The sequence below is a fragment of the Loxodonta africana genome, chromosome 3 (genome assembly GCF_030014295.1).
Source record: "Loxodonta africana isolate mLoxAfr1 chromosome 3, mLoxAfr1.hap2, whole genome shotgun sequence".
In the NCBI taxonomy this organism is placed as follows: Eukaryota; Metazoa; Chordata; class Mammalia; order Proboscidea; family Elephantidae; genus Loxodonta; species Loxodonta africana.
Genome location: NC_087344.1, coordinates 179,776,742 through 179,804,685, shown reverse-complemented (window position 1 = coordinate 179,804,685; position 27,944 = coordinate 179,776,742). Strand labels below are relative to the sequence as shown.

Here is a 27,944-nt window from a genome sequence, read left to right as displayed (position 1 = left end):
TCTATAAGTACCGAGCTGTTGCTGGCAGGCTCGGCTCGATTGTTTTGTTAGTGGTTTTGGGACGGGTTTTCTGTTTTTGTTTTTTTGCAGTTCGGTAGTTCTTATTATGCCTGAGCTGGCCAAATCCGCTCCTGCTCCTAAGAAGGGCTCTAAGAAAGCTGTTACCAAGGCCCAGAAAAAAGATGGTAAGAAGCGCAAGCGCAGCCGCAAGGAGAGTTACTCCATCTACGTGTACAAAGTGTTGAAGCAGGTCCACCCCGACACGGGCATTTCTTCCAAGGCCATGGGCATCATGAATTCTTTCGTCAACGACATCTTCGAGCGCATCGCCGGGGAAGCGTCCCGCCTGGCGCATTACAACAAACGCTCGACCATCACGTCCCGGGAGATCCAGACGGCGGTGCGCCTGCTGCTGCCCGGCGAGCTGGCCAAGCACGCCGTGTCCGAGGGCACCAAGGCCGTCACCAAGTACACCAGCTCCAAGTGAGTCACCTGATGGGATGCAGCCTTCGCACGGTCTCCGGCTTCTTTGTTCCAAAGGCTCTTTTCAGAGCCGCCCATTGTGTCAACGAAAGAAGCTGTCACTGGCCCTATGGGTTTAATGTGTCCCCGCTGTATCTTCATACTTTCTTCAAGTCTAGTGTAAGAAAACTTAAACCTTGTTTAAACACAGGTATCTAGCTCGTTTCTGTCTCAAATGGGAAAAGAGTTTATGGCCGTGGAGGGTGGGGGAAAAACTTTGGGGGAGTAGGTGGGATTCGTCCTTCGTTCAATTGCTATTAAAATTGACGTTGGGTACCTGAATTACACGTGAAGGTTCAAGTGCTCTGGTAGTTGTTTTCTAGTGAAACACGGGTTTGTGCTGTATTAACCTTGATAAACGTTAAGCAGGATAAGTTACCTGTAAGAGCAAAGAAATACGATTCGGTTATTCCCAAGTGGTAAGGTTACTGGGAGTGCTTAGATTTGTTCCATTACGTGCTCCTGTCCTGTGCACTGAAAAAGGATAATTTAGTTTCCTTCATATATGCTGCTGACTAATTTCTGGAGTTTGTGTCCTTAGTTCTTCAAAGCTCCTGACTTAGTTGTTCAAGTAAAGATTCCCCAGTAAGGGAGATGGAATCTTGATTTTTAAATTTGGGAATTAAGTGCTGGTGTCTTCTCTCTGCCGCTTCTTACATCAAATAGCGTGAAGCCGAACCTAATTTAATCATGCAGTGATAATGTTTTACTCCCAAGAATTATCAACGGAGTTTATCCCTTTGTAACAACCATGTCGAGATACAGAAGACAGTCCCGTATAATAGGAACAAAATATGTATAATTTCCGAAGCTGGAGTTTGGAATGCAAAAAAAGTGAAAATATGGTGTAGTGCAAGCGGAATGTGATTGGTTTTAGAATTTATTTCCAGTGTATTGGGAACCCATTGGACTATTTTCAGGTAGGGTTGGATAATATGAGCTCATTAAACCTTTAAACCTTTAAAAAGGTTACTCTGATTGCTTTGGGGATCATGGATCCTAGGCTGACAACAGCAGAAAACCAAAACCAAAAACCAAATGTGTTGTTGTTGAGTCGATTCTGACTCATAATGACTCTATAGAACAGGGTAGAACTGCCCCATACAGTTTCCACGGACTGGCTGGTGGACTGGCTGGTGGGTGCCGACTGCAGACGTTTTGGCTAGCAGCTCTTAACCACTGTCCCACCAGTGCAACAGTAAACCCACTGCTGTGGAGTCAGGCTCATATGACCCTATAAGAGAATAGAACTGCCTCAGAGTTTCCAAGACGGGCTAGTGGATTTGAACTGCTAACCTTTAACTTAGCAACCGAGCTCTTAATCACTGCGCTACCAGGGCTCCGACAGTGGCTCCGACAATAGAAGGCATCAAATTAAGAGGCTGTTGCAGCGTTGTGAGCTGGATGTGGTTCTTAAAATCTGGCCTCCAGACCAACAGGAAGGAGTGCTGGTGGAGCAGTAGTTAAGTGTTTGGCTGCTAACCAAAAGGTTGGTGGTTCAAACCTACCCAGCTGCACCACAGGAGAAAGACCTGGTGGTCTGCTCCTGCAAAGGTTACAGCTTAGGAAACCTTAAGGGGCAGTTACACCTTGTCACATGGGGTCGCTATCCACTCGCAGGCACCTGACAGACCAGCAGAATCAGCATTACCTGGGAATTTATTAGAAACGATAATTCCTGGTCCCCAGCAATCTAACAAGCCCTGGGAGTTGATTCTGATGCATGCTAAATTCTGAGACTCCCCTGGGTTTGGTTAGAGATACCCAACTGGAGTATGGTGATAGCAGTGGAGACTGTGAGAAATGGTGGGATTTAGATTATATTTTGGAAGTTGGATCAATAATCTGCTGACAGGATTTGGTTATGAGTGAAACTCCTAACTTTTTGGCTTGAGCAACTGGGTAGATAGCAATGTTCGAACTAAGGATGGACTCCTGGGAGGAGGTATGGTTTGGGGCATTGGAGGAGCTTCCGATTGAAATTTGAGAAGCTCTTTGATATTCAAGTGAATATATTGAGTTGGTAGTTTGACTTATCCAGGGCTCAGAAAACAGAACAAAACATTGCCTTTAAGCACTACCTCTGAACTTTATTTTTTCATGTTGTCATGAAATTTAATTTAGTAGTTGATAGCCCTACAATGTATATATTTAACTATGCAGCATTTATTTTTTCCTGTTTTCTCTAGTTGTATCCTGATTTTCATTAAAGAATCCACCTAATCCCTCATGTTAATTGGTTCTCAATTTTGGCCGCATATTGAAATTCCCTGGGGACCTTTAACAAGTACTGATCTTGGGTCCCACCCCCAGAAATTCTGATTTAAGTTTTATGGGGTAGCCCTGTGAAGTTGCCCAGGTGATTCTAACCCACGGCCAAGACTGAGAACCACTGCTCTACGTGTTTCTCAGAAAGCAGCTCTTAGGTTTAGGTGATGATTCCAACTCACGGCAATCCCGTGTGTGTCAGAGTAGAATTGTGCCCCGTTATGGTTCATTCCGGTTTGAACCCCTGATGAGAACTTGCATTTCTACCCCATATACTGAATCAGAATCTGCAGTTTAACAAGATCCCCAGGTGATTCTTATGTATGATAAATTTTGAGACCCACTGCTCTACTAGTGGTTCTCAGAGTTGGTCTCTAACCAGCAGCCTTAGCATCACCTGGGAATTTGTTAGAAAGGTGAATTCTCAGCAGGGGTTCAAACCCTGGCTTAACAGGGTTTTCAATGGCTAATTTTTCAGAAGTACATCTCTAGGCCTTTCTTCAGAGCGCCTCTCGGTGGTTGAACCTCCCAACCTTTGGGTTATCCGCCAATCGAGTGTTAATAGTTTGCACCACCCAGGGACTCCTCAGGATTATACACCAATCTAATTAGCACAGATATTTCAGAAATTGAACTGAGCAACAGTCTGCAGGAGAGTGTAGATTGCTGATACCCTTTGGGAAAGAAATCTCTTTGCTTTCAAGAGGCAGTAGCTGGATGGAATGGTCTCTTGGTGTGAAGGCAAGAATGGTTATAGACAACACATAAAGAAGGGCACAGTTGAGGGGGATTCAGAGAACTGAGCCCCTCATGGAATTCAGCCAGCCTTGCAGCTTGCTGCACCTTTGGACTTCTAGTTAAGCCATTTTGAGTATGACATGCTCTTTTTTAAACCGGGCTGAGTCTTGACATATTTGAAATTAATAACAAAAGGTCTCAGAGGCCAAATAGGGTAGATAAAGAAATATAAACAATGTAATTCTATTATTAGATGTTTGAGTAGACAACTGTGGTAGGTTAATATGGCTTCCAAATATGTCCAAGTCATAATCCCCAGAACCTGTGAATGTTACCTTATGTGGCAAAAGGGACTTTGCAGATGTGATTTTAAGATGGGGAGATTATCCTGGGAGAGAAGGAGGGGAAGCCTAGATGTAATCAGTCACCAGGGTCCTTATAAGAAGAAGAAAGAAGGCCAAAGGAGGAAAAGGGTGATGGAAATAGAGATTTGAAGATGATAAGCTAGTTGGCTTTGGAGATGGAGGGGGGAAGGGGCCATAAACCAAGGAATGCTGCTCTAGAAGGTGCAAAAGGCACAGAAATGGATTTTTCCCCTAGAGCCTCTGGAGGCAGCTTGGCCTTAATTTTGGTCCAGTAAAACTGATTTTGGACTTCTGACCTCCAGAACGGTAAAAGAGTAAATGCGTATTTTAAATCACCAAATTTGTAGCAATTTGTTATAGTAGCCATAGGAAACTAATCTGATAGCTCTGTAGGATTTTTTTTAATTTTGACAATTGAAGAAACTTGAATATAGAATGTATGTTGGTTAATATTATTGAGTAAATATTAAATATCTTGAGTGTGATAATGATATTGTAGTTATAGAGGAGAATGCCCTTATCCTTAAGAGAGTGTTACTGAAGTATGTAGGGAGGAAGTGTGAGGATGTTTGCAAGTTATTTTCAAATGGTTCAGAAAAAATGTGGGTGGGCACATAAGAGGAGAGATAAAAGCAAATGTAGCAAAATAGTAACAGTTGGGTATCAAGAAAGATGATACAGCTTGTAGAACTTAACCAATGTTACTGAATTGTACATGTAGAAATTGTTGAATTGATGCATTTTCCTGTATATAACTTCACCTAAAAAAAAAAAAAAAGTAGTAGTTGGTGAATCCAGGTGAAGGCTGTACGATTGTTCATTGCATTATTTTTTTTCAACTTTTCTGTAGGTTTGAAAATCTTTTAAAAATTGTAATCAATGACTTTACAAGTTGTTAGTATAGAAACAGTTTTTGCAGTCATTAATTATTGCTGCATTTTAATTTTTCAATAAAATAAATTTATATGTTAATTAATATAATTTCAACATATAAAACACACTGAAGAAATTTTCAAGGAGCCCTGGTGGCACAAAGGGATAAACATTTGGCTGCTAACCTAATGGTTGGAGGTTTGAACCCACCTGTGGGTTTGTGGGAAAAAGACCCGGTGATCTGCTTCCCTAAAGATCACAGCCAAGATAACCTGTTATGTATACTTATGTATGTTCTCAAATCACATAAGCTCCTGTTTCCAATACTGCTGTGCTTCCTACTGCATATGTACCACTCACTCATAATATGAACTTAGAAATATATAAATATATATATATACACACACATACTTACGAGATGCTCTCTAACCAGAAAATTCTAAATCATTATAGTTTACAAGCTAGGAGAAACTATGACTAGAACTTTTCTCGCTTTAAAAACAGAATAGTAGAAGTATGTGGAGTATGTGAGATGTGTTATAAACGATGAAGAAAGAAATGTAACATGAAGTTAAATCTCTATAGGTGGCCTTGAGACATCCGGAATTATCCTAAACAACCCCTTAATTTCTAAAAGATGCAACATTAGGCAAATGTCTGTCCTTGAAGAAAAGATGTAACATACTAAACATGACATCACTTGGCCCTTATTACATGAGACCAAGGCTACAAAACCGTACATAAGCAGTAGGTTTAAGCTCATTCCTTAAAGAGAAGTACAGAGGCAAGAGACTCCTCTCTAGGCTCTGACACTCTCTGAAGAAGAGACGATTCCAGAGAATGAGTCTCTGCCCACTGCCACCAACCTCAGACCCTAGCTACGAAGGACCTCTCCTGAGATGGGGCCATGGTCAAGCCTTCCTCCTGAGACTTCTTGTGAAAGGTAACAACCTAAAATCTAAATATTGGGACTCTAACCATTGAACTAACATTGTACTTCTGATTCTGACCTGCAAAAATGAATGTCTTGAGGTCCTACCTTCCTGCCTTGCTGTGACTTCCTCGCAATAAATTAAATGAGTTTATGCATGACAAATTGGAATCTCTCTCTATTGATTCATAAACTTCTAAGATATTAAACCCTCCAGGAGAAAACCCTATGGCGCAGTTCCCTGTCACGTGGCATTGCTATGAGTTGAAAATGACTTGATGGCACCTAACAACAGGAAGGAGAATTTATACCCCAAGTTGTGCTTACCTAGTTTGAGAATGGTCATCTAAATATTAACTAGAACTGAATGATATCCCTTAAAAAACTTTATGCATTAGAGGTAATGGTGGACCTACATGGTTGCACTAGGTCAAGAATGCCAGAAATGACCTTGACTTAGACATTTGACTATTCTACCTTCTAAAGTCTGAAGTGAAACTGGAGTTGGATAGGGAATTTTAGTCAAACGCTGAGACCAAAGTTGAGACATTCCTAGGGAAAAACAAAAATATATGTGGACATGTTATAAAGGAGTCCTTGGGTGGTGCAAATGGTTAAGTGCTTGACTACCAATTGAAAGGTTGGCAGTTTGAACCCACGTGCCCAGAGGCACCTTGGAAGAAAGTCCTACGATCCTCTTCTGCAAGTTCACAGCCACAAAAACTCTAGGGTGTACAGTTCTACACTGCAACATACAAGGTTTCCATGAGTCAGAATCAACTCGACAGCAACTAGTTTAATTAGGTTAGACACGTTATGAACCTGTTACTGTCAAGTCATTTCTGCCTCATAGCAACCCTGGCCACCCTGTATGTGACAGAGTAGAACTGCTCCATAGGGTTTTTTTGGCTGAAATCTTTAAGAAAACAGATCATCAGGCCTTCCACAGCACTGCGGGGTGGATTTGAACCTTGAGATTAATAGTCGAGTACAAACTATGCCATCTAATTACCTTAGACATGTTAATAGTGGTTCTAAATGCTTCCAGAAAGAAAGGGTAGATCACCTACAAATGAACAAGAATCAGACCGACATCAAACTTTATAAATCTAACCTCTTTCTTGACCCTCAACTCCAGATTCTCGTATTTTCTACTTCGTATTTGTATTTCCACTAGGATAGCTAATAGGAATCTCAACATTTTGTTCAAAACACTCTTGGTTTTTCCCCTCCAAAGATGCTCCTTACCCATAGCAGTAAATATCAAGTCTTATTTTCCATGTGCTCAGTCCAAAACCTTTGTGTCATATCCTACATTCAATTGATCAATTTCATTTGAAATATATTTGGACTACTGTCTTATTTATCTAGTGCTGCTATAACAGAAATACCACAAGTGAGTGGCTTTAACAAACAGAAATTCATTCCAGGAGGCTAGAAGTCCGAATTCAGGGTGTCAGCTCCAGGGAAAGGCTGTCTCTTTCTTGGGTTCCTGGTGGAGGGGGAAGCCCTTGTCATAAGTCGTCCCCCTGGTCTAGGAGTTTCGAGCCCAGGGACCCTGGGTCCAAAGCACATGCTCCGCTCCTGGCTCTTCTTTCTTGGTGGTAGTCATTCCTCCCACTCTCCCTCATTTCTACAGAATTAGGTTGTATATTGAGCCAAGAAGAGGTTGACTCAAGATACAACCTAATTCTGTAGATTGTCCTGCCTCAACTCAATTGCTGCTAATTCTGTTTCATTAACATCATAGAGGTTAGGATTTACAACATATTGTACAATTACATCAGATCACAAAAGGAAGGACAACCACACAATACTGGAAATCATGGCCTAGCCAAGTTGACACGTATTTTGATGGGGACACAATTCAATCCATAACAACTACTTCTCACCATCTCTACTGCTAACATCCATCTCTCTCTTGAACTTCTACTATAGCCTTATTATTCTCCTTGCCTCTGCTCTTGCTCTCTTACAATCTGCTTTCCACATAGCATCCGGGGTGAACTTTTAAAAACACAAATCATATCATTCCTCTGATCTAACTCTCCAAAGGTACTCCATCTCATTTAGGATAAAAGGCAAAATCTTTGTGATGGCCTATGAGGTCTGCCCCTCAGCTATTCATCTCCTGTGAATCTTTTCTTCCATCACTGTCCTTCAGCCACACTGGCCTCCTTGCTTGTTCCTTGAACTTGCTAAACATTCACCTGCTCAGAGCCTTTGCACTTGGCTGTTTTCTGTTCTTGGAATACTCTTCCTCAGGGTATCCTCATGGCTCACAATCTTTTTTCAGGCCTCTGTTTAAGTATTATCTGATCAAACCTGTCTTCCACACTCAACTCCAGATTCTGCTTTACTTTTTCTTCACAGCACATATCATCACCTGAATATTATATATTTCTTTCTCATTTTCAGTATCCGTCAACTAGAATGTAGTTCTTTGTGGGTTGGGAGTTTTTCTATTCTAATTATTGCTGTATCCCAACATGTTTTTTTTTCTCTCAGGGTGCAAGGTGTTTTTTTTTTTTTTTTTTTCTTATCCTTTATTGCAGGAAGTGATGTGTATAATTATTCAAAACGAAGTCAAAACAAAGTATCAGTTTTGTTTTCACACCTGTAAGTGTGAATTTTGGTAAGAAGGCCATTCGTGTGTCATAGTTACACTGAGTCACCTTTTCCATCTTTTTCAAGATTAGTGGTTTCCTGCTTTATTACCTGTATTGGTTTGAATGAAGGCTCCCTGGTGGCACAGTGGCTAAGTGCTCGGCTGCTAACAGAAAGGTTGGTGGTTCAAACTCACCAACCACTCCATGGGAGAAAAGACCTGGTGATCTGCTCCCATAAAGATTTCAGTCCAGGAAACCCTATTGGGCAGTGCTACTTGACGGCACACAATAACAATGTTAGGTTGAATAGTGTTCCCAAAAAATTCATGACTAGAACCTCAGAATGTGATTTTATTTGGAAATAGGGTATTTGCAGTTGTAATTAAAGTTGCTCCCATGTTTCCATCAGTTTGTCGTACTATGGGGGCTTGGGTGTTGCTGTAATGCTGGAAGCTATGCCGCCAGTATACATACCAGCAGGGTCGCCCAAGGCGGGGAGGTTTCAGCTTAGTTTCTGGACTAAGACAGACTAGGAAGAAGGACCCGGCAGTCCATTTCTGAAAAGTAGTAACCTTATGAAACCTTATGAATAGCAGCAGAACATTGTCTGATACAGTGCTGGAAGATGAGCCCCTGAGGTTGGAAGGCACTCAAAGATGACTGGGGAAGAGCTGGCTCCTCAAAGTAAAGTTGACTTTAATGACATGAAGAGACTCAAGCTTTTGGAACCTTCATTTGCTGATGTGGCATGATTCAAAATGAGAAGAAACAGCTGCAAACATCAATTAATAATCGGAACATGGAATGTACAAAGTATGAATCTAGGGAAATTGGAAGTCATCAAAAATGAAATGGAACGCATAAACATTCATATCCTAAGCATAACAACAATTGTAAGGATGGTGCAGGACCGGGCAGTGTTTCATTCTGTTGTACATAGGGTCGCTGTGGGTCGGAACTGACTGGATGGCACCTAACAACAATTAAAGTTGAGATTATGTCATACTGGGTTAGGGTAGGCCCTAAATCCAATCAATGGTACTCTTATAAAAAAGCCATATGAAGATATAGACACACACACAGGAGAGCACCGCGAGGGAAGCAGAAATTGATGTCATGCAGCTACAAGTCAAGGAATCCTAAGAATTATCAACAGCCACCAGAAGCTACGGAAGAGGCAAGAAAGGAGTCTTCCCAGAGCCTTTGAAGATAGCATGGCCTTGCTGCAACCTTGATTTCACACATCCAGCGTTCAGGACTGTGAAAGAATACATTTCCGTTGTTTTAAGCCCCCTGGTTTGTGGTACTTTGTTTCAGCAGTCCTAGGACACTACTTATATCCTGAGACTCTCCAGATGCAAATGTCGACCACTGTCTCCTCCACATACGATTAGGTTATTTAGCTAATATTCTGTTCCTTTTAAAACTTTCTTATATTCTTACCCTGTAAAAACTCAACCTTTTGCCTCTTGTCTTTCCCCTCACTTCCCATCTTCATGCTTTACCTGAACTTTTCAGGGTCCAGCAATCTGCCTTTTCTCTCATAGAGCCAAGCAAGGCATGAATGAGCAAAGGCAGGGAAATGTTTCACAAGGACTAAGAACTGGAAAGAAGATGTAGGTTTAGTACAATAACCAAACTCCAAAAAACCAAACCCACTGCCGTGGAGTCGATCCCTACTCATAGTGCCCTTTAACTAGGAAACGAATTATCTGTGTTTGATTGGGTGGGGCAGACAGGAGGTAATGAAAACCATGCTAGAAGACAGTGTTTGGGATTTTATGTAGGTAAATAAGAGGAAAAAAGTGAGCAAAAAACAAGGGGACTTGCTTAGGACACTGTTGCACTGAACATGTATTTTTCTAGGACTTGACTGCCTGTTCTCATCTGACCTCCTCTTAAAATGTATTTCTTAAACCCCAATAAAGGTGGGAATGTAAAATTCCATATTTGGTGTCCTGAATTAATGAGGGAATACGTGAAACTAGTTTTGTATGGAGCATTACAAACAGTTCTTGGAAAGTTTTCTAGCAAGACAGCAATTGGAAACAAAACACAAGAAAATGTCTGGAGCAGTGACTGAAAAGTGTGAACAGGTTTTTTCCAAGGAATATGGCAGCTACACAATGAATATATTAGTGTTTATCAAACATTTGGATCGCCTGGTGTCTTCTCCTTGCTTCTTACTCCCAGTGATTTCGGTTCAGTGGCACTTTGAGGGGGTTTTAGAAATATTTATCTCAGATTAGAATCTAAAGGCCTTTGAACTGTTTTAGGCAACACTTTTTTAAGGCATCCTGTTTAAAAACTGGAGAGAACATTTTTGATTCTATTTTTTTGTGCCTCAATTTTTAAGAGATAATGAATGTTTTCTGGAGAAGGGACAAATATTTTTAAAGCCAAGCAGTTATAACAACAAACTGCTGGTGAAAGTCTCTGGAGGGCACTTTATAATTAGCTGGTAGGAGTTCTTGAAATCCCTGAGCAATTTTAAGCCTTTTCCCTCCTGCCTTTCTTACCCAGAGGACTGTAATACAGCAGAACTAAAACTATAGGGAATTTATAGGTGTCAACACCTGAGTAAAATGGTTTACTATTGATCATAGCTACCTTTTCGTTTTATTCGGAGTTTTGCTTAAACTCTTGAATGTAAGCAGTATATATGGAACGATTGTACTTGAAAGGAATATGAAACGATAAGGGGATATAGCTAAAAATTATTTCATTAGAACACCCAGGTTCATCAGAAGTTTACTCTAGGTACTAGGGCATAGTTTCTCAAAGTATCTTCCTTACATTTTTACACTAACATTGCATGAAGTTTCTAGCAAGAAAAATTCGTTTACGTGGTGCTGCCCGCATCCGATCGCCTAAAAAACAAAATTCACCGCTTTTGAGCCCATCTTTACCTTTTTCTAACACACTGCGTAGGACGTATACGGACCACGGTCCACTTTCTAAAACGTGTATTTGAGCAAGTGTTGGCCCTAGCTCTCAACGAAGCTAAAGAACCTTTTCCCACTTTAGATTTCTCTCAATCTTCAGGGCCGATGAGGACTAAGGGAAACTGGTAGCAGAATAAAAAAATATAACTTGCAACTAGGGAGAACCGTGAGAACAGCTTTTTTCACTGACAAGATGGGTGGCTCTGAAAAGAGCCTTTGGAGCAAAAAGGCCAGAGACTGTGTGAAGGCTGCGTCCCGATAGGAGGCTCACTTGGAGCTGGTGTACTTGGTGACGGCCTTGGTGCCCTCGGACACGGCGTGCTTGGCCAGCTCGCCGGGCAGCAGCAGGCGCACGGCCGTCTGGATCTCCCGGGACGTGATGGTCGAGCGTTTGTTGTAATGCGCCAGGCGAGACGCTTCCCCGGCGATGCGCTCGAAGATGTCGTTGACGAAGGAGTTCATGATACCCATGGCCTTGGACGAAATGCCCGTGTCGGGGTGGACCTGCTTCAGCACCTTGTACACGTAGATGGAGTAACTCTCCTTGCGGCTGCGCTTGCGCTTCTTGCCATCTTTTTTCTGGGCCTTGGTGACAGCTTTCTTAGAGCCCTTCTTGGGAGCGGGAGCGGATTTGGCCGGCTCCGGCATGGCGAAGACTGCACGTTACAAAGACCAACGGTCACAACTACCACAACACTCACACTGCCTGCCGAGGACGGCTCGGTACCTATAAAGGCGTTACGCAAATGCGTTCGGACTACGCTGCTCTGTGATTCGCTTGTTTCCAGCTCCGCCGGTGCGGGGAGGGCGAGATTATGTAAATGAGTGGATTTTTTTTGAGCTGAGCTTATCCTATTGGTCATCAGGACAAAGATGCGCTGTAGCCAATCAAAACGGTCCGCAGACAATCGCTGCTCTGCCTATAAAAGGGGGAAGCGGCATAGTTCGCGGCTATTTTGTTGGTAGTTCAGTAGAAGCGGTTGTGGTTATTTTTGCTCTCATGTCTGGCCGTGGCAAGCAAGGAGGCAAGGCTCGCGCTAAGGCCAAGTCTCGCTCCTCCCGCGCGGGCCTTCAGTTCCCGGTGGGCCGAGTCCACCGCCTGCTCCGCAAAGGCAACTATGCCGAGCGGGTGGGGGCTGGCGCGCCGGTGTACATGGCGGCCGTGCTCGAGTATCTGACGGCAGAAATTTTGGAGCTGGCAGGGAACGCTGCACGCGACAACAAGAAGACACGCATTATTCCTCGTCACCTCCAGCTGGCCATCCGCAACGACGAGGAGCTGAACAAGCTTCTGGGCAAGGTCACCATCGCCCAGGGCGGCGTTCTGCCCAACATCCAGGCCGTGTTGCTCCCGAAGAAGACCGAGAGCCACCACAAGGCAAAGGGCAAATGAAGCCCATGGCTCGAAGCCTGCTTGCCCAACCCGTCTCTCCGTGGTCACCTGTGAAATCAAAGGCTCTTTTCAGAGCCACCCACTTTTTTCAAATGAAAGGAGTTGTTAAACTGTATCCGCTCTGTTTCGTTTGTCTTTACATGCCCAACTTTCACTAGGTGGGTGGGAAGCGCCCTCTCCTTTATGTTCTCCCGGTCGCTCTCCACTGTCCAGCATTTTGTTTTAGATTTCATCCCACGGAGTGAGTTGCATATCCTAGAAGTGAACCCAAGTGGAGGCACCAAACATCTTGGGTGCCATCCATGGTCTTTGAAGCCACAACTATATGCTGGGCAGCGCCAGCTCATCAGCTCCATCGGGGCCGAGTGCACGACTATTTAGTTCCTGAGGTCTTTGTCCACCACCTAACACGACCCTAGTTTGAGGGGGAAGTTATCCCTCGCTTCAGTAGAGGGGCAGTTCCCCGGAGTGTGGCGAACCTGAGACTCAGCCGAGCCCAGTGTTTTGGGGATTAAGAAACGCTTGTGCGGCTGAGATACAGCTCCACTATGCTTTCCGAGGCAGTCTCGCGCCCTGGGAGCGGACAACTTTCCGAACAGAAAAGCACGGACCCGGAGGAAACCATTAGCCAGAGCAAATGTGGGAGCGGGCTGTGAAAAGGTAACGAGGCATTTTGGGAGGAAGGGATGAACGTTCAGTTCGGGAGCTACATACACAGTGCAGAAAACAGGGGGACGGGTAGTGTCCTAAAGGAGTGAAAGGCTGAGGGGGAACGGTCTTACTAGGTTGCAAATAAAAAAGGCCTTTCTGAATGAGGACAGAATTAGGGGACAACCAGGGAGAGAAACTGTTGGCAAACTGAAAGTAGAAAGGGAGGCGGGGGTGGGGAGGAAGACTCCACCCGAGCCCGCCGGTGACTCCAGGGAGGGTGATGTCACAGCCAATGGACAGTCAGCGCGGGACTTTCAATTATCCTCCCGCCCAATCGGGGAGAGACTGCGCTTATAAAGACTGCTGGGGCGGCCGGGTCTGCTTTATCTATCGGTGCGCCGGTTAGCTCGTGTCTTGACCCGTTATGGCCCGTACTAAGCAGACTGCCCGCAAGTCGACCGGGGGCAAGGCCCCGCGGAAGCAGCTGGCCACCAAGGCCGCCCGCAAGAGCGCGCCGGCCACGGGCGGCGTGAAGAAGCCGCACCGCTACCGGCCGGGCACCGTGGCCCTGCGGGAGATCCGGCGCTACCAGAAGTCCACCGAGCTGCTGATCCGCAAGCTGCCGTTCCAGCGGCTGGTGCGCGAGATCGCGCAGGACTTCAAGACGGACCTGCGCTTCCAGAGCTCGGCCGTGATGGCGCTGCAGGAGGCGAGCGAGGCCTACTTGGTGGGGCTGTTTGAAGACACGAACCTGTGCGCCATCCACGCCAAGCGCGTGACCATCATGCCCAAGGACATCCAGCTGGCCCGCCGCATCCGCGGGGAGCGGGCTTAAGTTACACTGCACTCGGCTCGGGGTTCCATCTCATCCAAAGGCTCTTTTCAGAGCCACCCACAGCAGCATTGGAAAGCAGCTGTGTCACTTACTCTGGCTTGTCACCGGGCGAAAGCTTCCACAGTTGAGACAGGATTAACTAGTGAAGCGCTAGGCTCCATGGGCTGGTTGTGGGAAAGAGGGCCCGGGAGCAAGTTTGCTTCCATGTTTCAAGACCGCTCTCTAGGCTGTTAAAACTTGGAGCCTTACGGGCTTGAGTTCGCGAGGTCGCCTGCGCTTGCTTGAGGGTGGACAGGGACACGTTTTCATTTTAATCTGGCCACTCATTTGACCCCGTAATTTTTGTGCCTGAGCTCTTCTGTGCCTTTTTGCACATGACGGCGACCCAGTATGCGAATTGTCGGTGTAGGTAGCGGAGTGGAGGACAAGGTGACACCAGAAGGAGTCCCTGCGGTGGGGAGCGCGCCTGGGCCGCCCTTTTCGCGAGCACTGACTGCGCGCTGCCGGGTGCGCGCCGCCGCTTCCCCTCGCCCCGCCCTCACCGAAAATGGCCTCCCCGGCGTGGCCTCTGCCTAGCGGAGATCCTTCGGCTCCTCCCCAGCAGGATTTTACCAGCCCTCAAAAAAAAAAAAAAAAAAAAAAATTTTTTTTTTTCTTTACCCTCAGCTTCTAAACTCAAATGCCGCCAGTGCCCTGGGCCCCCAGACTTAGGCCACTTCTGGCGATCTCGTCCTTAAATGGACTATTTCCTACCCTTCACAGTGAGACTCCGGGAAGGTGTCCCCAAAAGCTGCGACCCATTTTTTTCTTTCTTGAAATTAGAGGGACTATCCAGTGTCAGGGGAGGCCTATGATCCCGAGTTTTAAGTTTTTAGGAAGACAGTAGACCAGGCAGAGCATGGCCCTCCCTTGGCGGGATGAAGCTTCCCATCCTAAGAAAAAGGGTAGAGGCTTTAGTGATGAATTCTGTAATAGCTGTAAGGTGGAAGTCCAAGGCCATTTAGTAGATGCGGGAGTGGGGTAGTGTCTGACAGAGCCCACACTTCACAGCGCTCAGATACAAGTGACAGCACCGGTCTTAGATGATGTCTCTTGAAATTCTAGGTCATTTATTGAGTCCAAGGCTTATGTTTTGTTTCAGCACAGTCGACAGTGAAAAGCAATCATTACAGAGATAAGCGAGAATTCACATAAACGGAAGGAAACCTAGTTTTTTAAAACTCTGTTCTGCCCTTCTTGAGATGTGTCAGAAAAAGGGGGAGACAGTTTAGACTCTGGCCTCTCCAGCCATGAGTTTGCCACATGTTTCTGCTCCAGGGTCACAGTGATTTCCAGAGCATGCCTCCCAGTCTCAGCCAAGGCCCTCATTCCCTGCTCAGACCCACAATACAGGGTGGATCCATGGGCCTGGCTCTGTACTGAGTTAAAAAGTAGTGACTTTTAGAGCTGTGTAGGAGAGCACTACACTCAGCATCCCACCTATCGTCATGGCAAGCCTTTTAGGTACATAGTGCAGGGACACCCTTAGGTGCAGCCTGGGGCTCTCAGAAGCTAAGTGTCTTGCTCAGCATCTCAGGCCTAGGGGTGGCTATGCAAACACTGGAGCCTGGGGATGTTGGTGTCAGTCATCTGTCTCTACCTCTGCTGGGCTCGAAGATCCCACTGCTTTAATTCACCAGGATTGGCACCCCTAATCTCCCTGATGGATTCTCAAAAGGGAGTTTGGTGGCATTGTTAATACCCAGCCTGGAATAGAATAAAATTTCAGATTCCTATTACTGGGAAGGAGCCCTGGTGGTGCAGTAAAGAGCTTGGTTGCTAACCACAAGGTTGGCATTTCGAAGCCACCAGCTGCACCTTGGAAACCCTATGAGGCAGTTCTACTCTGTACTATAGGGTCGTTGTGAGTCAGAATCAACAGCGAGTTCTGTTACTGAGAAGGCCTAACCTCACAGGAATCTTCCAAATTTTCCTCCATTTGTTTGAGAGGAAACTGAGTTTAATCAATGTTTGCTGTCAGGTGTGGTCGAGTTGATTTTTGACTCAGTGACCTCATGTAACAGACTAGAACTGCCACACAGGGTTTTCTGGGCTGTTATCTGGCTATAAACTTCATAGAGGTCATTTGCCAGGTCTTTTCCTGCTGAGTGGGCGGGGAGGTGGTGGGGTCCAAAATGCCAGCTTTTTAGGTAGCAGCTGACTGCTTAACAATTTGCATCACCAGGGCTCCTTAAGTTCATCAATGCAAGATAACAATTTAAAATGTATATTTCAACATTTAATCATTTTCTGTACTTAAATCATTCTCTACTCTCAGATGAGAGTCAAAGAAAGAATAATTAAGGACAAGATAAATACTTTTCCTCTAATAATTAGCTTGTACATGTCTAGCTTGATTCTAGGAAAGGTCTGCCCTAAGCTCAGGTATTTTAAGAAGTAAAAAACACTCTGTTCAGGTTTAATTCTGCCTTATGACAATGGCCACACCACACAGAACTCAGACAATAGTCATGATTATGGGGTTAATTAAGGAAGTAACAGGCTGCAATTCAGGTTCAGGAATGACTCAGGGTACAGTTCTTTGATCAGGACAGTCTCTTTTCAGCTGTTCCCACAGATAGGCCTCTCTCTGGCCCCTCAGCCCCTTTCCTGTTTAGGCAAGTGTTACAAAGCTTTTAGTTCTGCGGATAAGTGCCTGGAGACACCTCACGCCCCAAATAAGCCTCGTGCCTGAAGACACTCCGCTCTCTTTGGGCTGAGAAGCTCTACCGAAGCCATCTTGTCATCTCCCTTAGCTATCTTGCCATCTCACACTACTGTAGCCCCTTGCTATCTTCCTGTTACAGCTCCATCTCTCTGTTTCGTGGTTCTAGGAGGTTCTCAGCACAGGTATCTTGAGTTCAAAGGATACACTCCACTCCTGGCTCTTCTTTCTTGGTGGTGGTGAGATCCTCCCTTTCTGCCTCTGGGATGGCTCATTTCTGCCTAGCGGGATGGCAAAACTGACCAGTCCCCTTGTTAGGGTTCCATACCTCCACAAGGGTGCCATGCAATTTATTTACATCATTAGCAAGTTATCCAATCCCCTTGGTGGCAACAAGTACCTCATTTACATGGTCCCACCCAGTCATTTGGTGGAAGTTACTAAGACTGTGGCAAGAAGAGCCATATTAAGTAATTCACTGCACTGCAAAAGGCAGCAGCCTCATCCTTAGCCTGATTCTGGTGATAGTAACTGAGAAACGAGTTCACTGAGCAACACCCTGCCACTCCCCACAACCTGTTCCTGAAGGTAGATGACCTGGGGAAGGGTGTCTGATTTTACATTCCCAAAGGCATAAGTTAGGGTGTGATCAATAGCAGAGAGTGAAGTATACCTGAAGAGAGACGGGGGAAGGAAGAAAGAAAGGAGTTGGGAAACAAGCTTACGACCTCACCACTGTGAACTGCGAACCGGGACTGAGATCTGAGGCTCCTTGAGAGGCATGGCCAGGGCTTCCAACCCTTAACAGGAAAAGGGTCCAAAGAGAAAAGACTGGGCTGTCTGTTTCTCAGTTTTCTCGTCTGTAAATCGGGATAATAACTGTACCCATTTCAGGATTGTTGTGAGGATGGAAAGAGCTAATACATTCTAAATACAAAGTGCTTAGAAGACAGACTTACCTGTGGTAATAAGCCAATATTAAAGGTATTAACATCAATAATGTATCAGTGACATTAATCTTAACTGTTGTAAATTACAATCCTGTCAGTAACAACAACAACAACAACAAGAAAGACCAACACACAAAAACAATTCATGAATAATTTTAAACACTTGATCAGCTTCTAGATTGTGTGGCCCAGGCAGGAAGAATACTTGGGCTGGTTTACGGCTCACCTTTCATTCATTTCCTCTCATTTGATTTCACAATAACCCTGGTGAGGGAGAGACAACTGGAATGTGGGCCTCACAGGCAGAACATGGCAGAGGTGGAATTGAGCCTGGGTCTTAGTGTTTGCCTTTTGATTTTTGTATTAGATTTATTATTTCAGAGGAAAACAATGCAATAGTAACAGATGATAGCTATAGTATCAATATATATGTATACAGTAGCTCCTATTGCTGACAACAGACCACAGTAAGAAATACATTTTATATCACTACCTACTGCATACCCACAGGCATCTAAAATCGAAACTTCACAAAATGATATTTTTTTGCACTTGGGCTGTACTTTGATATTTTGTATCCTAATCTGTTTCATTAAAAAGAAAGAAAGAAAGCTGGTTCCCATCTTCTAAATTGATTTTACCACCTAACTTAATGGGTTACAAACTGCAACTGAAAATCACTGCCATAGAGAAAATGACAAAGCACAAAGCAAAATCACTCAGATTAAAAATAGTTAATATCTTGTTCAGTCAGGATCGAGGCATCTCTCTATTCTTGCATACGTACCTGGAGGCATGTACCGTATATGAGTTTGCATAAATGGAAAGCAGGTTTGTAGGCTCTGTGAGAAGGCATGTATATAACAGAAGGCATCTTGTAGTAGGTGGCAAAGAAAGATGCAGATTAAGTTATCTGGGAGTTCAGAGATAAAGGTCAGTTCTAACTGGGGAAATTGTGGTGCTCTTTCTGAAGAGGAACGTGGGGCAGGGGCAGGGAGTGTGATTGAGGCAGTTGTTAGGTGCCGTAGAGTTGAGTCCAACTCATAGCGGCCCCGTATCACAGACTAGAACTGCTGCTTAGGGCTTTCTTGGCTGTAATCATTATGGAAGCAGACCTCCAGGTCTTTCTCCTGCAGAGCCTCCTGGGTAGGTTCAAACCACCAACCTTCATCTAGCAGTCAAGCACTTAACTGTTAAAAGAATAGTGTGTGGTGGCTGGTCCACAGGGTGGGCCAAGGTCACTGATGGGAAATGAATGCTCAGTGTTGTGGACTTTGAAGCCAGCTTGGTTTGGGGGTGGGAGGAGGGCGGATCTTGAAAGCCAAATTGGGGAGGAGGGAGATTTTCTTATAAACAGTGTGGGGGAAAGGATATGAATAGGTGGAGAATAGAAGAAGCACAACATCTATTATATGTATGTAGAGATGCTCATAAATATTAGTACTTGGAGGAAAGCAAATTAAAACAATAATGAGATGTCATTTTACACCGGATTTTCCAGCAAATATTGGAAAGCTGAGTAATGGCCAGGGTTAGTTGGGATGGGGGCTTAGGTTCTTGGTGCCTAATGATGGGGGACCAATTAAGGATGTTGTTGTTAGGTGCTGCCGAGTTGGTTCTGAGTCATAGCGGCCCTGTAGATTAATTATTTTTGCTGCTGTGTGTCGTCGAATCTATTCCCACTCATAGCAACCCTATATGACAGAGCACAACTGCCCCATAGGTTTCCTAGGCTGTAATTTTTACGGGAGCAGATACCCAGGTCTTTCCTCATGTGAAGCCACTGGTGGGTTGGAATCGCTGACATTTTAGTCAGCAGCTGAGCTCTTAACCACTGCACCAGTGCTCCTTACGCAGATTAAAGAACCCAGCAATTCTGCTTCTCTATATTTATGCAAAAGAAATTCTCACAGAGGTCCATCAGCGAACATGATAAGGATGATGGGACATTGGAAAACATGGGCATTTATTATTGGAAGAGTGACAGATAAAATGTGTGGGATACACTCCCGGGAGCGCTCTACAGCAGTAAGAGACAGTGGACTAAATGGACACGTAACAGCAAGGGCAGATCTTAAAGACATAGTTCTAAGGGGAAAATGTAGTAATGAAATTTAAAACAACAGTATTTCTATAAATTAAAAAAATACATTTATACACTTTACAGTCATACATAGTAGAATAGTTTTCTATGGGGAGTAGGAAAGAGTCAGATACGAGGATAACAGAAAATAAACAAGAAAAGGGCGGCAGGGGGTGGGGAGTGATGGGAGCAATGTCTTAAGCACCCAGGTAACGTAATTAAAAGCTGTATATAAAGAAGGCTAAGGAGCCCTAGTGGTGCAGTAAAGAGCTTGACTACTAATCAAAAGGTTGGAGGTTTGAACCCATCCAGTGGCTCCCCGGAAGAAAGATGTGATCTGCTTCCGTAAAGATTGCAGCCTAGAAAACCCTATGGGTAAGTTCTACTCTGTCACATGGTGTTGCTAGGAGTCAAAAGTGACTTGATGGCACCTAACAAAAACAACAACAACTGTCTGGGGCTGGGAGTGCAAATGGAATCTGAAGGGTGTGACCCCTGAGGCAGAAGGCCAAGACACGGGCCTCATGGGCAGAGCAGATGAGAGGTGCTGAGGATGAGAACAAGGGAACCAGGCACAGGAATGCACAGGAAGGAAGTTTTGGGGGCTATTACGGACAGAAGATTGCCTGGTCCTACATGGGGGAAAGGGCAGAAGGGGGTTGTTGAGGCATTAAATAATCAAAGATGACTCAGAACATTCCTACCAGAGTGACTGGGAGGATGATACCACCTTCACAGGAATAGGCAGCCCGGGAGGATAGTGAACACTGAGTCAGAGCTGTCAACGGGCAGTGACAGGTCACTGTGTCCTTCAGGCAGCCTGAGGACCTGGAGGTAGATCTAGAGACCCCTGCTGGATTCTCCCATCTGCCCAGAGGAGCTAGGGGAATCCCTGGGCAGAGCTTATAAACAGATGGCCCAAGGACAGCCCTCTGAGGAAACTCTTTGCCACTTAGGGATCTGATGGGGAAGGGAAGCTAGTGTGGCATTTTGTCCTGAAACCAGAGGAAATATATAACGAGGGAATAGGACTACATGATTTCTTGGATCTTTTTCCGGCACTAATATTCTATGATTCCATTAAATGTATATGGCAAATTTATTAATGGATCCTCAGATTACTTGTGATTTGTAAATTTTAGAAAAATATTTTAATACAATTCAGAAGCATCATTGTATATGAGAGAATTCCAAGTTATTTAAACTACATAAACTTCTAGTTTCTTCTTTGGTTAAAATGGGGATAATATTTACATTTTGGGGTTGTTCTGAGGATTTGAAATGGTTTATCTCTGATACCTAGTACATAGTGAGTATTCAATAAAAAAAAAAATAGATGGGAATTATTACTTAATTCAGATAAAAGAGAAGTATATAAATTCAACCCAAACTGTCCCTTCAAGTTTGGAGGACCCAGAAGTTTCTGTGCTGCCTTCTGTTGGAATCTGGATTTTTTTCAACATCTTCATTCCTGCTGCCACCATTTTTGCCCAGGACCCTATATGGCTTGCAAAAGCATCTTAACTGATTTTCCTTCAGCCAGACTAACCTTCCTCAGATATCACTCTCAACTTGTCCAAGAATCAACAATGCTCTCCAGGGTTTATTCTTCTGAGTCTAATTTCCACTGCCTGGTTCCAAGGTTCTCCAAAGCTTAGCTCTTTAGGTGTGATTAGCCCAGCTGAGGATCAAATTTATCACCAGGCTCCATTGTTGTTAGTTGCCCAACTTATGGTGGCTCCTGCACGACCAAAGGAAAAACTGCCCTGTCCTGTGCCATGCCCAGGATCAGTTGCAGAAAGGACCATTGTGATCCAGAGGGTTTTCACTGGCTCATTTTCAGAAGTAGATCTCAAATCAGGCCCCATTAAATGAATAAAAATTGAGTGTTAAGGAAAAGCACCCAGAAGAATAACTGCTGAAAACCAGACACTCTAATTTTTAGTGAATTCTTTTCTTTTTCAATTTATAAATTTTTTTTTCTTGGATTTAACTAATATTTATTGAGTGTATACAGTGTACCAGGCTATACTAGGCATTTTGAGATGGTGTGCCCTCGTGTTTTTATAGCACTATCTCTTTATAATACCAAAAGATTTAAAAAGGAAAAACAAAAAGGGCCCCAATCCCACTCTTCAGATTATTTCTGTGGACACACACACACACACAAATGAAAGTGATCTTTTCTTGAGAGAGAATCCAACAGTACAGATAGGAATAAAATGAAAAGTAAAATCCTGCTCTTCCCAGTCAGCTATTCCATTTCCTTTTCATGATGGTAGCAGATACTATCAGGTTTCTTGCATGTACTTCTAGAAAAATGTTCTATTTGTTTACCAACACAGTCATATATATCTTTTCAGGAAAATTTACATGGAAGAGAATACTTTACACTGTCCTGCTCTTTGCTTTTTCTTCTTTTTTTTTTCCTTTGTCTGAGACAGGCTGAGTTCCTATAGAAAGTACTGCCACTTTTTGCATTGTTTATTTTCCTGTACTCCTTGGCACTTTTTACAAGGATATGAAAAAGCCCAAAAGAAAGATAAAAATTTGTAAACAAAATGTACTAATAAAATAAATTCTGGAGCAGAAGGTCTAATTCTTTGGCTTCCTGAGGTTGGATGGATCCTGGAACAGCCCAGGAAATTGAGGCAAGGAAGGGGTCATGAAGAAAGAAATTCTTATTGATGCCGCACCTTGTGAGAACAGAGTAGTGCACCATGTTTCTTTCTCTTGAGAGTAGAGAGCAGCAGGAAAGAGCTGGAGACCCTGGAGCATCCTGGTTTCCTGTCCCGGCCCTGCTGATCCCCTTTGCTTTTTTTCACCTAAAAAATATACACACGTACACTTAGAAATCTTTCTGTATCAATCCTTACAGGTATAAAAATGCTTCTATATAAACCTACCTCATTCTTTTTAAAGGATGCATAGTGTTTCATTTAATGGCTATTTCTTAATTGATTCACTCAGGCTCGTGTTAATGGACATCTAAATGTTTTCCAGGTTTTTGCTACTAAAAATGCTTATAATTCATCATCCTTGTCATTGTAACTTGGTACATTTTCCAGCACATCTGAACGGTAATTTTCAATTAAAAAAAAAATTTTTTTTTTGATAGTTATTGCTAAATAGGCCTCCTAATGCGTTGCGTCAAATTATAATCTGTCAATACACAGCCGTATAAGAAATCTGTTTCCCTGCTTGACAACCGGCTCTGGACATTAGCAAACTTTAAAATTTGGCCAGTTTGCTATTTGGTTCTGAATCTCATTGTACCTCTTGGGCAATAGGATGAGCAAATAGATAGGTGTCTCCTGATGTTATGGACTGAATTGTGTCTCCCAAAAATATGTGTTGTAAATCCTAACCTGTATGCCTGTGGTTATAATCCCGTTAGGGGATAGATTTTCTTTGTTATGTTAATGAGGCAGGATTCCTGTAGGGTGTACTTTGAGTCAATCTTTTTTGAGGTATAAACAAGAGAGCAGAGAAAGAGATAAAGTAAGATAGTTGTCAAGACACACAAAGATCTCCAAGGAAACAGGAAGCAGAAGTTGAAGAGACAGTGAACTTTCTCCAGAGCCAAGAGAGAAAGCCTTCCCCTCGAGCCAAGCTGATGCTCTGAATTCAGATTTCTACTCTCCTCAACTTCTAACCAAAAGGTCAGCTGTTTGAATACACCAGGCACTCCTTGGAAGCTCTATGGCGCAGTTCTCCTCTGTCCTATAGGGTCGCCATGAGTTGGAATTGACTCGATGCAAGAAGTTTTTTTTAAGCTGTGAAAAAAAAATTGCTGTTTGCTAGAGATATCCACTTTTGGTATTTTTGGTATAGCAGCACTAGATAACTAAGACACCTGGTATCATTGCAAACTTCCTTCCTCAAGGCAGTGGACACTTTCAGGGCTAAACTTTGAGCTCATGATTGAATTTTCCTTAGCCAGTCCTTGGTTTTTGGCTTGTGTTTCTTTGACTGATCTTCCCCCTGCCTTCCTTTGCTACTTGGATCTTGGCTTTAAAGGTTGGGAGGTTATTGCATTTGGTCTTATTGCCCTGTGAAGAGATGGAAAAGGAGACAAAGGGCAGGTGGCCAATCAGCCAGGTCCTCAGAATGACCTTCTGGGTCCCATTCCAGCCTATGATCCTTGGCTCTGGAGCCTCAGAAATTCAATTTTGTGAGTGGGCCAGAGGTGTGGGCTCAGAGGGCTAGATTCTACTAACAAGACTCTCAAGGAATGCGTGTATAAATCCTAATAGTAATTGTTACCATTCATAAGTATTAACATTTATTGAGTGCCAGTCACAATGCTAAGTGCTTTATAAAATTAATACATATTATCCTTGTAAAAACCTTATGTACTAGGTATACTTTTTACCCTAATGTTACTGATGAAGAAAGTGAAGCTCAGAGATTGTGGTGCAATATGGCCCTTCTAGCCATTGTGACTCACACAATGATTGAGTAAGACTATGCAAATAAGATGCATGGAACCTGTGATTGTAGGGATTATGTGTTGGCTTTGCTAGGCCATGATTCCCAGTATTGTGTGGCTGTCCTCCATTTTGTGATATGATGTAATTATCCTAATTATCTACCATTTTATGTGCTGTAAATTCTCGACCTTAATGATGTGGATGGAGTAAAGCTGTTGGGACCTTCATTTGTTGATGTGGAATGACTCAAAATGAGAAAAAAAAAAAAAAACAGCTGGAAACATCCATTAATAATCAGAACCTGGAATATATGAAGTATGAATTTAGGAAAATTGGAAATTGTCAAAAATACACGGAAACGTGTAAACATTGATATTCTAGGCATTAGTGAGCTGAAATGGACTGGTATTGGCCATTTTGAATCAATCAGATAATCTACTAAGCCAGGAATGACAACTTGAAGAGGAATGGTGTTGCATTCATTGTCAAAAAGAACATTTCAAGATCTATCCTGAAGTACAATGCTGTCAGTGATAGGATAATATCCATATGCCTACAAGGAAGACCAGTTAATACAACTATTATTCAAATTTATGCACCAACCACTAAGGCCAAAGATGAAGAAATTGAAGATTTTTATCAGCTTCTACAGTCAGGAATTGATCTAATGTGCAATCAGTTTGCATTGATAATTACTGGTGATTGGAATGCAAAAGCTGGACACCCAGAAGAAGGATTGGTAGTTGGAAAATATGGCCTTGATGATAGAAATGATGCTGGAGATTGAATGATAGAATTTTGCAAGACCAGCAACTTCTTCATTGCAAATATCTTTTTTCACCAACATAAATGGCGACTATACACATGGACCTCACCAGATGGAATACACAGGAATCAAATCGACTACAGCTGTGGGAAGAGACGATGGAAAAGGTCAATATCATCAGACAGAACAAGGTCAGGGGCCAGCTGTGGAACAGACAGTCAATTGCTCATAGGTAAGTTCAAGTTGAAACTGAAGAAAATCAGAGCAACTCTATGAGAGCCAAAATATGACCTTGGGTATTTCCCACCTGAATCTAGAGACCATCTCAAGAATAGATTTGACTCGTTGAACACTAATGACTGAAGAACAGATGAGATGTGGAATGACATCAAGGGCATTATACATGAAGAAAGAAAGAGGTCATTGAAAAGACAGGAATGAAGGAAAAGACAGGAATGAAAGAAAAGACCAAGATAAATTTCAGAGGAGATTCTGAAACTTGTTCTTGAAAGCTGAGCAGCTAAAGCAAAAGGAAAAAATGATCAAGTAAAAGATCTGAACAGAAGATTTCAAGGGTGGCTTGAGAAGACAAAGTAAAGTATTTTAATGACATGTGCAAAGAGCTGGAGATGGAAAACGAAAAGGCAAGAACACGCTTGGCATTTCTCAAGCTGAAAGAACTGAAGAAAAAATTCAAGCCTCGAGTTGCAATAGTGAAGGATTCTATGGGGAAAATATAAAATGACACAGGAAGCATCAAAAGAAGGTGGAAGGAATACACAGTCATTACACCAAAAAGAATTAGTTGACATTCAACCATTTCAAGAGGTAGCGTATGATCAGGAACTGATGGTATTGAAGGAAGAAGTCCAAGCTGCTCTGAAGGCACTGGTGAAAAACAAGGCACCAGGAATTGATGGAATATCAATTGAGATGTTTCAACAAATGGATGCATCGCTGGTAGTGCTCACTCATCTATGCCAAGAAACATGGAAGACAGCTTCCTGGCCAACTGACTGGAAGAGATCCATATTTATGCCTATTCCCAAGAAAGGTGATCCAACCAAATGTGGAAATTATAAAACAATATTATTAATATCACACGCAAGCAAAATTTTGCTGAAGATCATTAAAAAATGGCTGCAGCAGTATATCAACAGGGAACTGCCAGAAATTCAGGCCGGTTTCAGACGAGCATGTGGAACCAAGGATATCATTGCTGATGTCAGATGGATCCTGGCTGAAAGCAGAGAATACCAGAAGGATGTTTACCTGTGTTTTATCGACTATGCAAAGACATTCAACTGTGTGGATCATAACTAGTTATGGATAACATTGCGAAGAATGGGAATTCCAGAACAATTAATTGTGCTCATGAGGAACCTTTACATAGATCAAGAGGCAGTTGTTCGGACAGAACCAGGGGATACTGATTGGTTTAAAGTCAGGAAAGGTGTGCGTCAGGGTTGTATTCTTTCACCATACTTATTCTATCTGTATCCTGAGCAAATAATCTGAAAAGCTGGACTATATGAAGCAGAACGGGGCATCAGGATTGGAGGAAGACTCATTAACAATCTGCATTATGCAGATGACACAATCTTTCTTGCTGAAAGTGAAGAGGACTTGAAGCACTTACTAATGAAGATCAAAGACCACAGCCTTCAGTATGGATTGCACCTCAACATAAAACAAAAATCTTCACAACTGGACCACTGAGCAACATCATGATCAACAGAGAAAGACTGAAGTTGTCGAGGATTTCATTTTACTTGGATCCACAATCAACAGCCACGGAAGCAGCATTCAAGAAATCAAACGACACATTGCATTGGGTAAATCTGCTGCAAAGGACCTCTTTAAAGTGTTGAAGAGCAAAGATGTCACCTTGAAGACTAAGGTGGACCTGACCCAAGCCATGGTATTTTCAATTGCATCATATGCATGTGAAAGCTGGACAGTGAATAAGGAAGACCGAAGAAGAATTGATGCCTTTGAATTGCGGTGTTGGCGAAGAATATTGAATATACCACGGACTGCCGAAAGAATGAACAAATCTGTCTTAGGAGAAGTACAACCAGATTGCTCCTTAGGAGCAAGGATAGCGAGACTATGTCTCACATGCTTTGGACATGTTGTCAGGAGAGATCAGTCCCTGTAGAAGGATATGCTTGGCAGAGTACAGGGTCAGCGGAAAAGAAGAAGACCCTCAATGAGGTGAATTGACACGGTGGCTGCAACAATGAGCTCAAGCATAACAACGGTTGTGAAGATGGCTCAGGACCGGGCAATGTTTCGTTCTGTTGTGCATAGGGTTGCTATGAGTCAGAACTGACTCGACAGTGTCTAACAACAACAGCAACAACATCAGGAGGAATCAGTCCCTGGAGAAGAACGTCATGCTTGGTAAAATAGAGGGTCAGTGAAAAAGAGGAAGACCCTCGAAGAGATGGATTGACACAGTGGCTGCAACAATGGGCTCAATTAGCAAGAACTGTGAAGATGGCACAGGACTGGGCAGTGTTTCATTCTGTTGTACATAGGGTCTCTATGAGTCGGAACTGACTCGATGGCACCTAACAACAACAATATTTAGAATTATTGTCTTTTAATTTATTATGTTTATGTTTTTGTTCTGCCGTGGACCAAAAGTCTTTACAACTAGACCAATAAGCAACATCATGATAAACAGAGAAAAGATTGTAGTTGTCAAGGATTTAATTTTATTTGGATCCACAATCAACACCTCCGGAAGGAGCAGTCGAGAAATCAAATGACACATTGCATTGGGCAAATCTGCTGCAAAAGACCCCTTGAAAGTGTTAAAAAGCAAAGATGTCACTTTGAGGACTAAGTTGTACCTGACCCAAGCCATGGT

General features: G+C 43.3%; 4 protein-coding genes across 4 annotated transcripts; 3 read left to right on the top strand and 1 right to left on the bottom strand.

The window, feature by feature from the left end:
* Positions 1 to 4: 4 nt before the first annotated feature.
* Positions 5 to 5,559, top strand: LOC100657920 (histone H2B type 1-L). Its single transcript, XM_064282511.1, has one exon. The coding sequence runs from the start codon at positions 107 to 109 to the stop codon at positions 485 to 487; it is 381 nt and encodes a 126-aa protein (XP_064138581.1). The 5' UTR covers positions 5 to 106; the 3' UTR covers positions 488 to 5,559.
* Positions 5,560 to 8,216: 2,657 nt separating this feature from the next.
* Positions 8,217 to 11,964, bottom strand: LOC135230790 (histone H2B type 2-E). The gene has a single exon (XM_064282510.1). The coding sequence runs from the start codon at positions 11,897 to 11,899 to the stop codon at positions 11,519 to 11,521; it is 381 nt and encodes a 126-aa protein (XP_064138580.1). The 5' UTR covers positions 11,900 to 11,964; the 3' UTR covers positions 8,217 to 11,518.
* A 230-nt stretch (positions 11,965 to 12,194) lies between these two features.
* Positions 12,195 to 12,825, top strand: LOC100658203 (histone H2A type 2-A). Its single transcript, XM_003409516.4, has one exon. It carries the CDS (start codon positions 12,252 to 12,254, stop codon positions 12,642 to 12,644), a length of 393 nt encoding a protein of 130 aa, XP_003409564.1. The 5' UTR covers positions 12,195 to 12,251; the 3' UTR covers positions 12,645 to 12,825.
* Positions 12,826 to 13,716: 891 nt separating this feature from the next.
* On the top strand, positions 13,717 to 24,602 carry LOC100658484 (histone H3). The gene has a single exon (XM_064282507.1). The coding sequence runs from the start codon at positions 13,720 to 13,722 to the stop codon at positions 14,128 to 14,130; it is 411 nt and encodes a 136-aa protein (XP_064138577.1). The 5' UTR covers positions 13,717 to 13,719; the 3' UTR covers positions 14,131 to 24,602.
* Positions 24,603 to 27,944: the final 3,342 nt, after the last annotated feature.

Excerpts from the sequence above, each read along its gene's own strand:
- LOC100657920 (XM_064282511.1), top strand. The coding sequence starts at position 107 with ATGCCTGAGCTGGCCAAATCCGCTCCTGCTCCTAAGAAGGGCTCTAAG.
- LOC135230790 (XM_064282510.1), bottom strand. The coding sequence starts at position 11,899 with ATGCCGGAGCCGGCCAAATCCGCTCCCGCTCCCAAGAAGGGCTCTAAG.
- LOC100658203 (XM_003409516.4), top strand. The coding sequence starts at position 12,252 with ATGTCTGGCCGTGGCAAGCAAGGAGGCAAGGCTCGCGCTAAGGCCAAG.
- LOC100658484 (XM_064282507.1), top strand. The coding sequence starts at position 13,720 with ATGGCCCGTACTAAGCAGACTGCCCGCAAGTCGACCGGGGGCAAGGCC.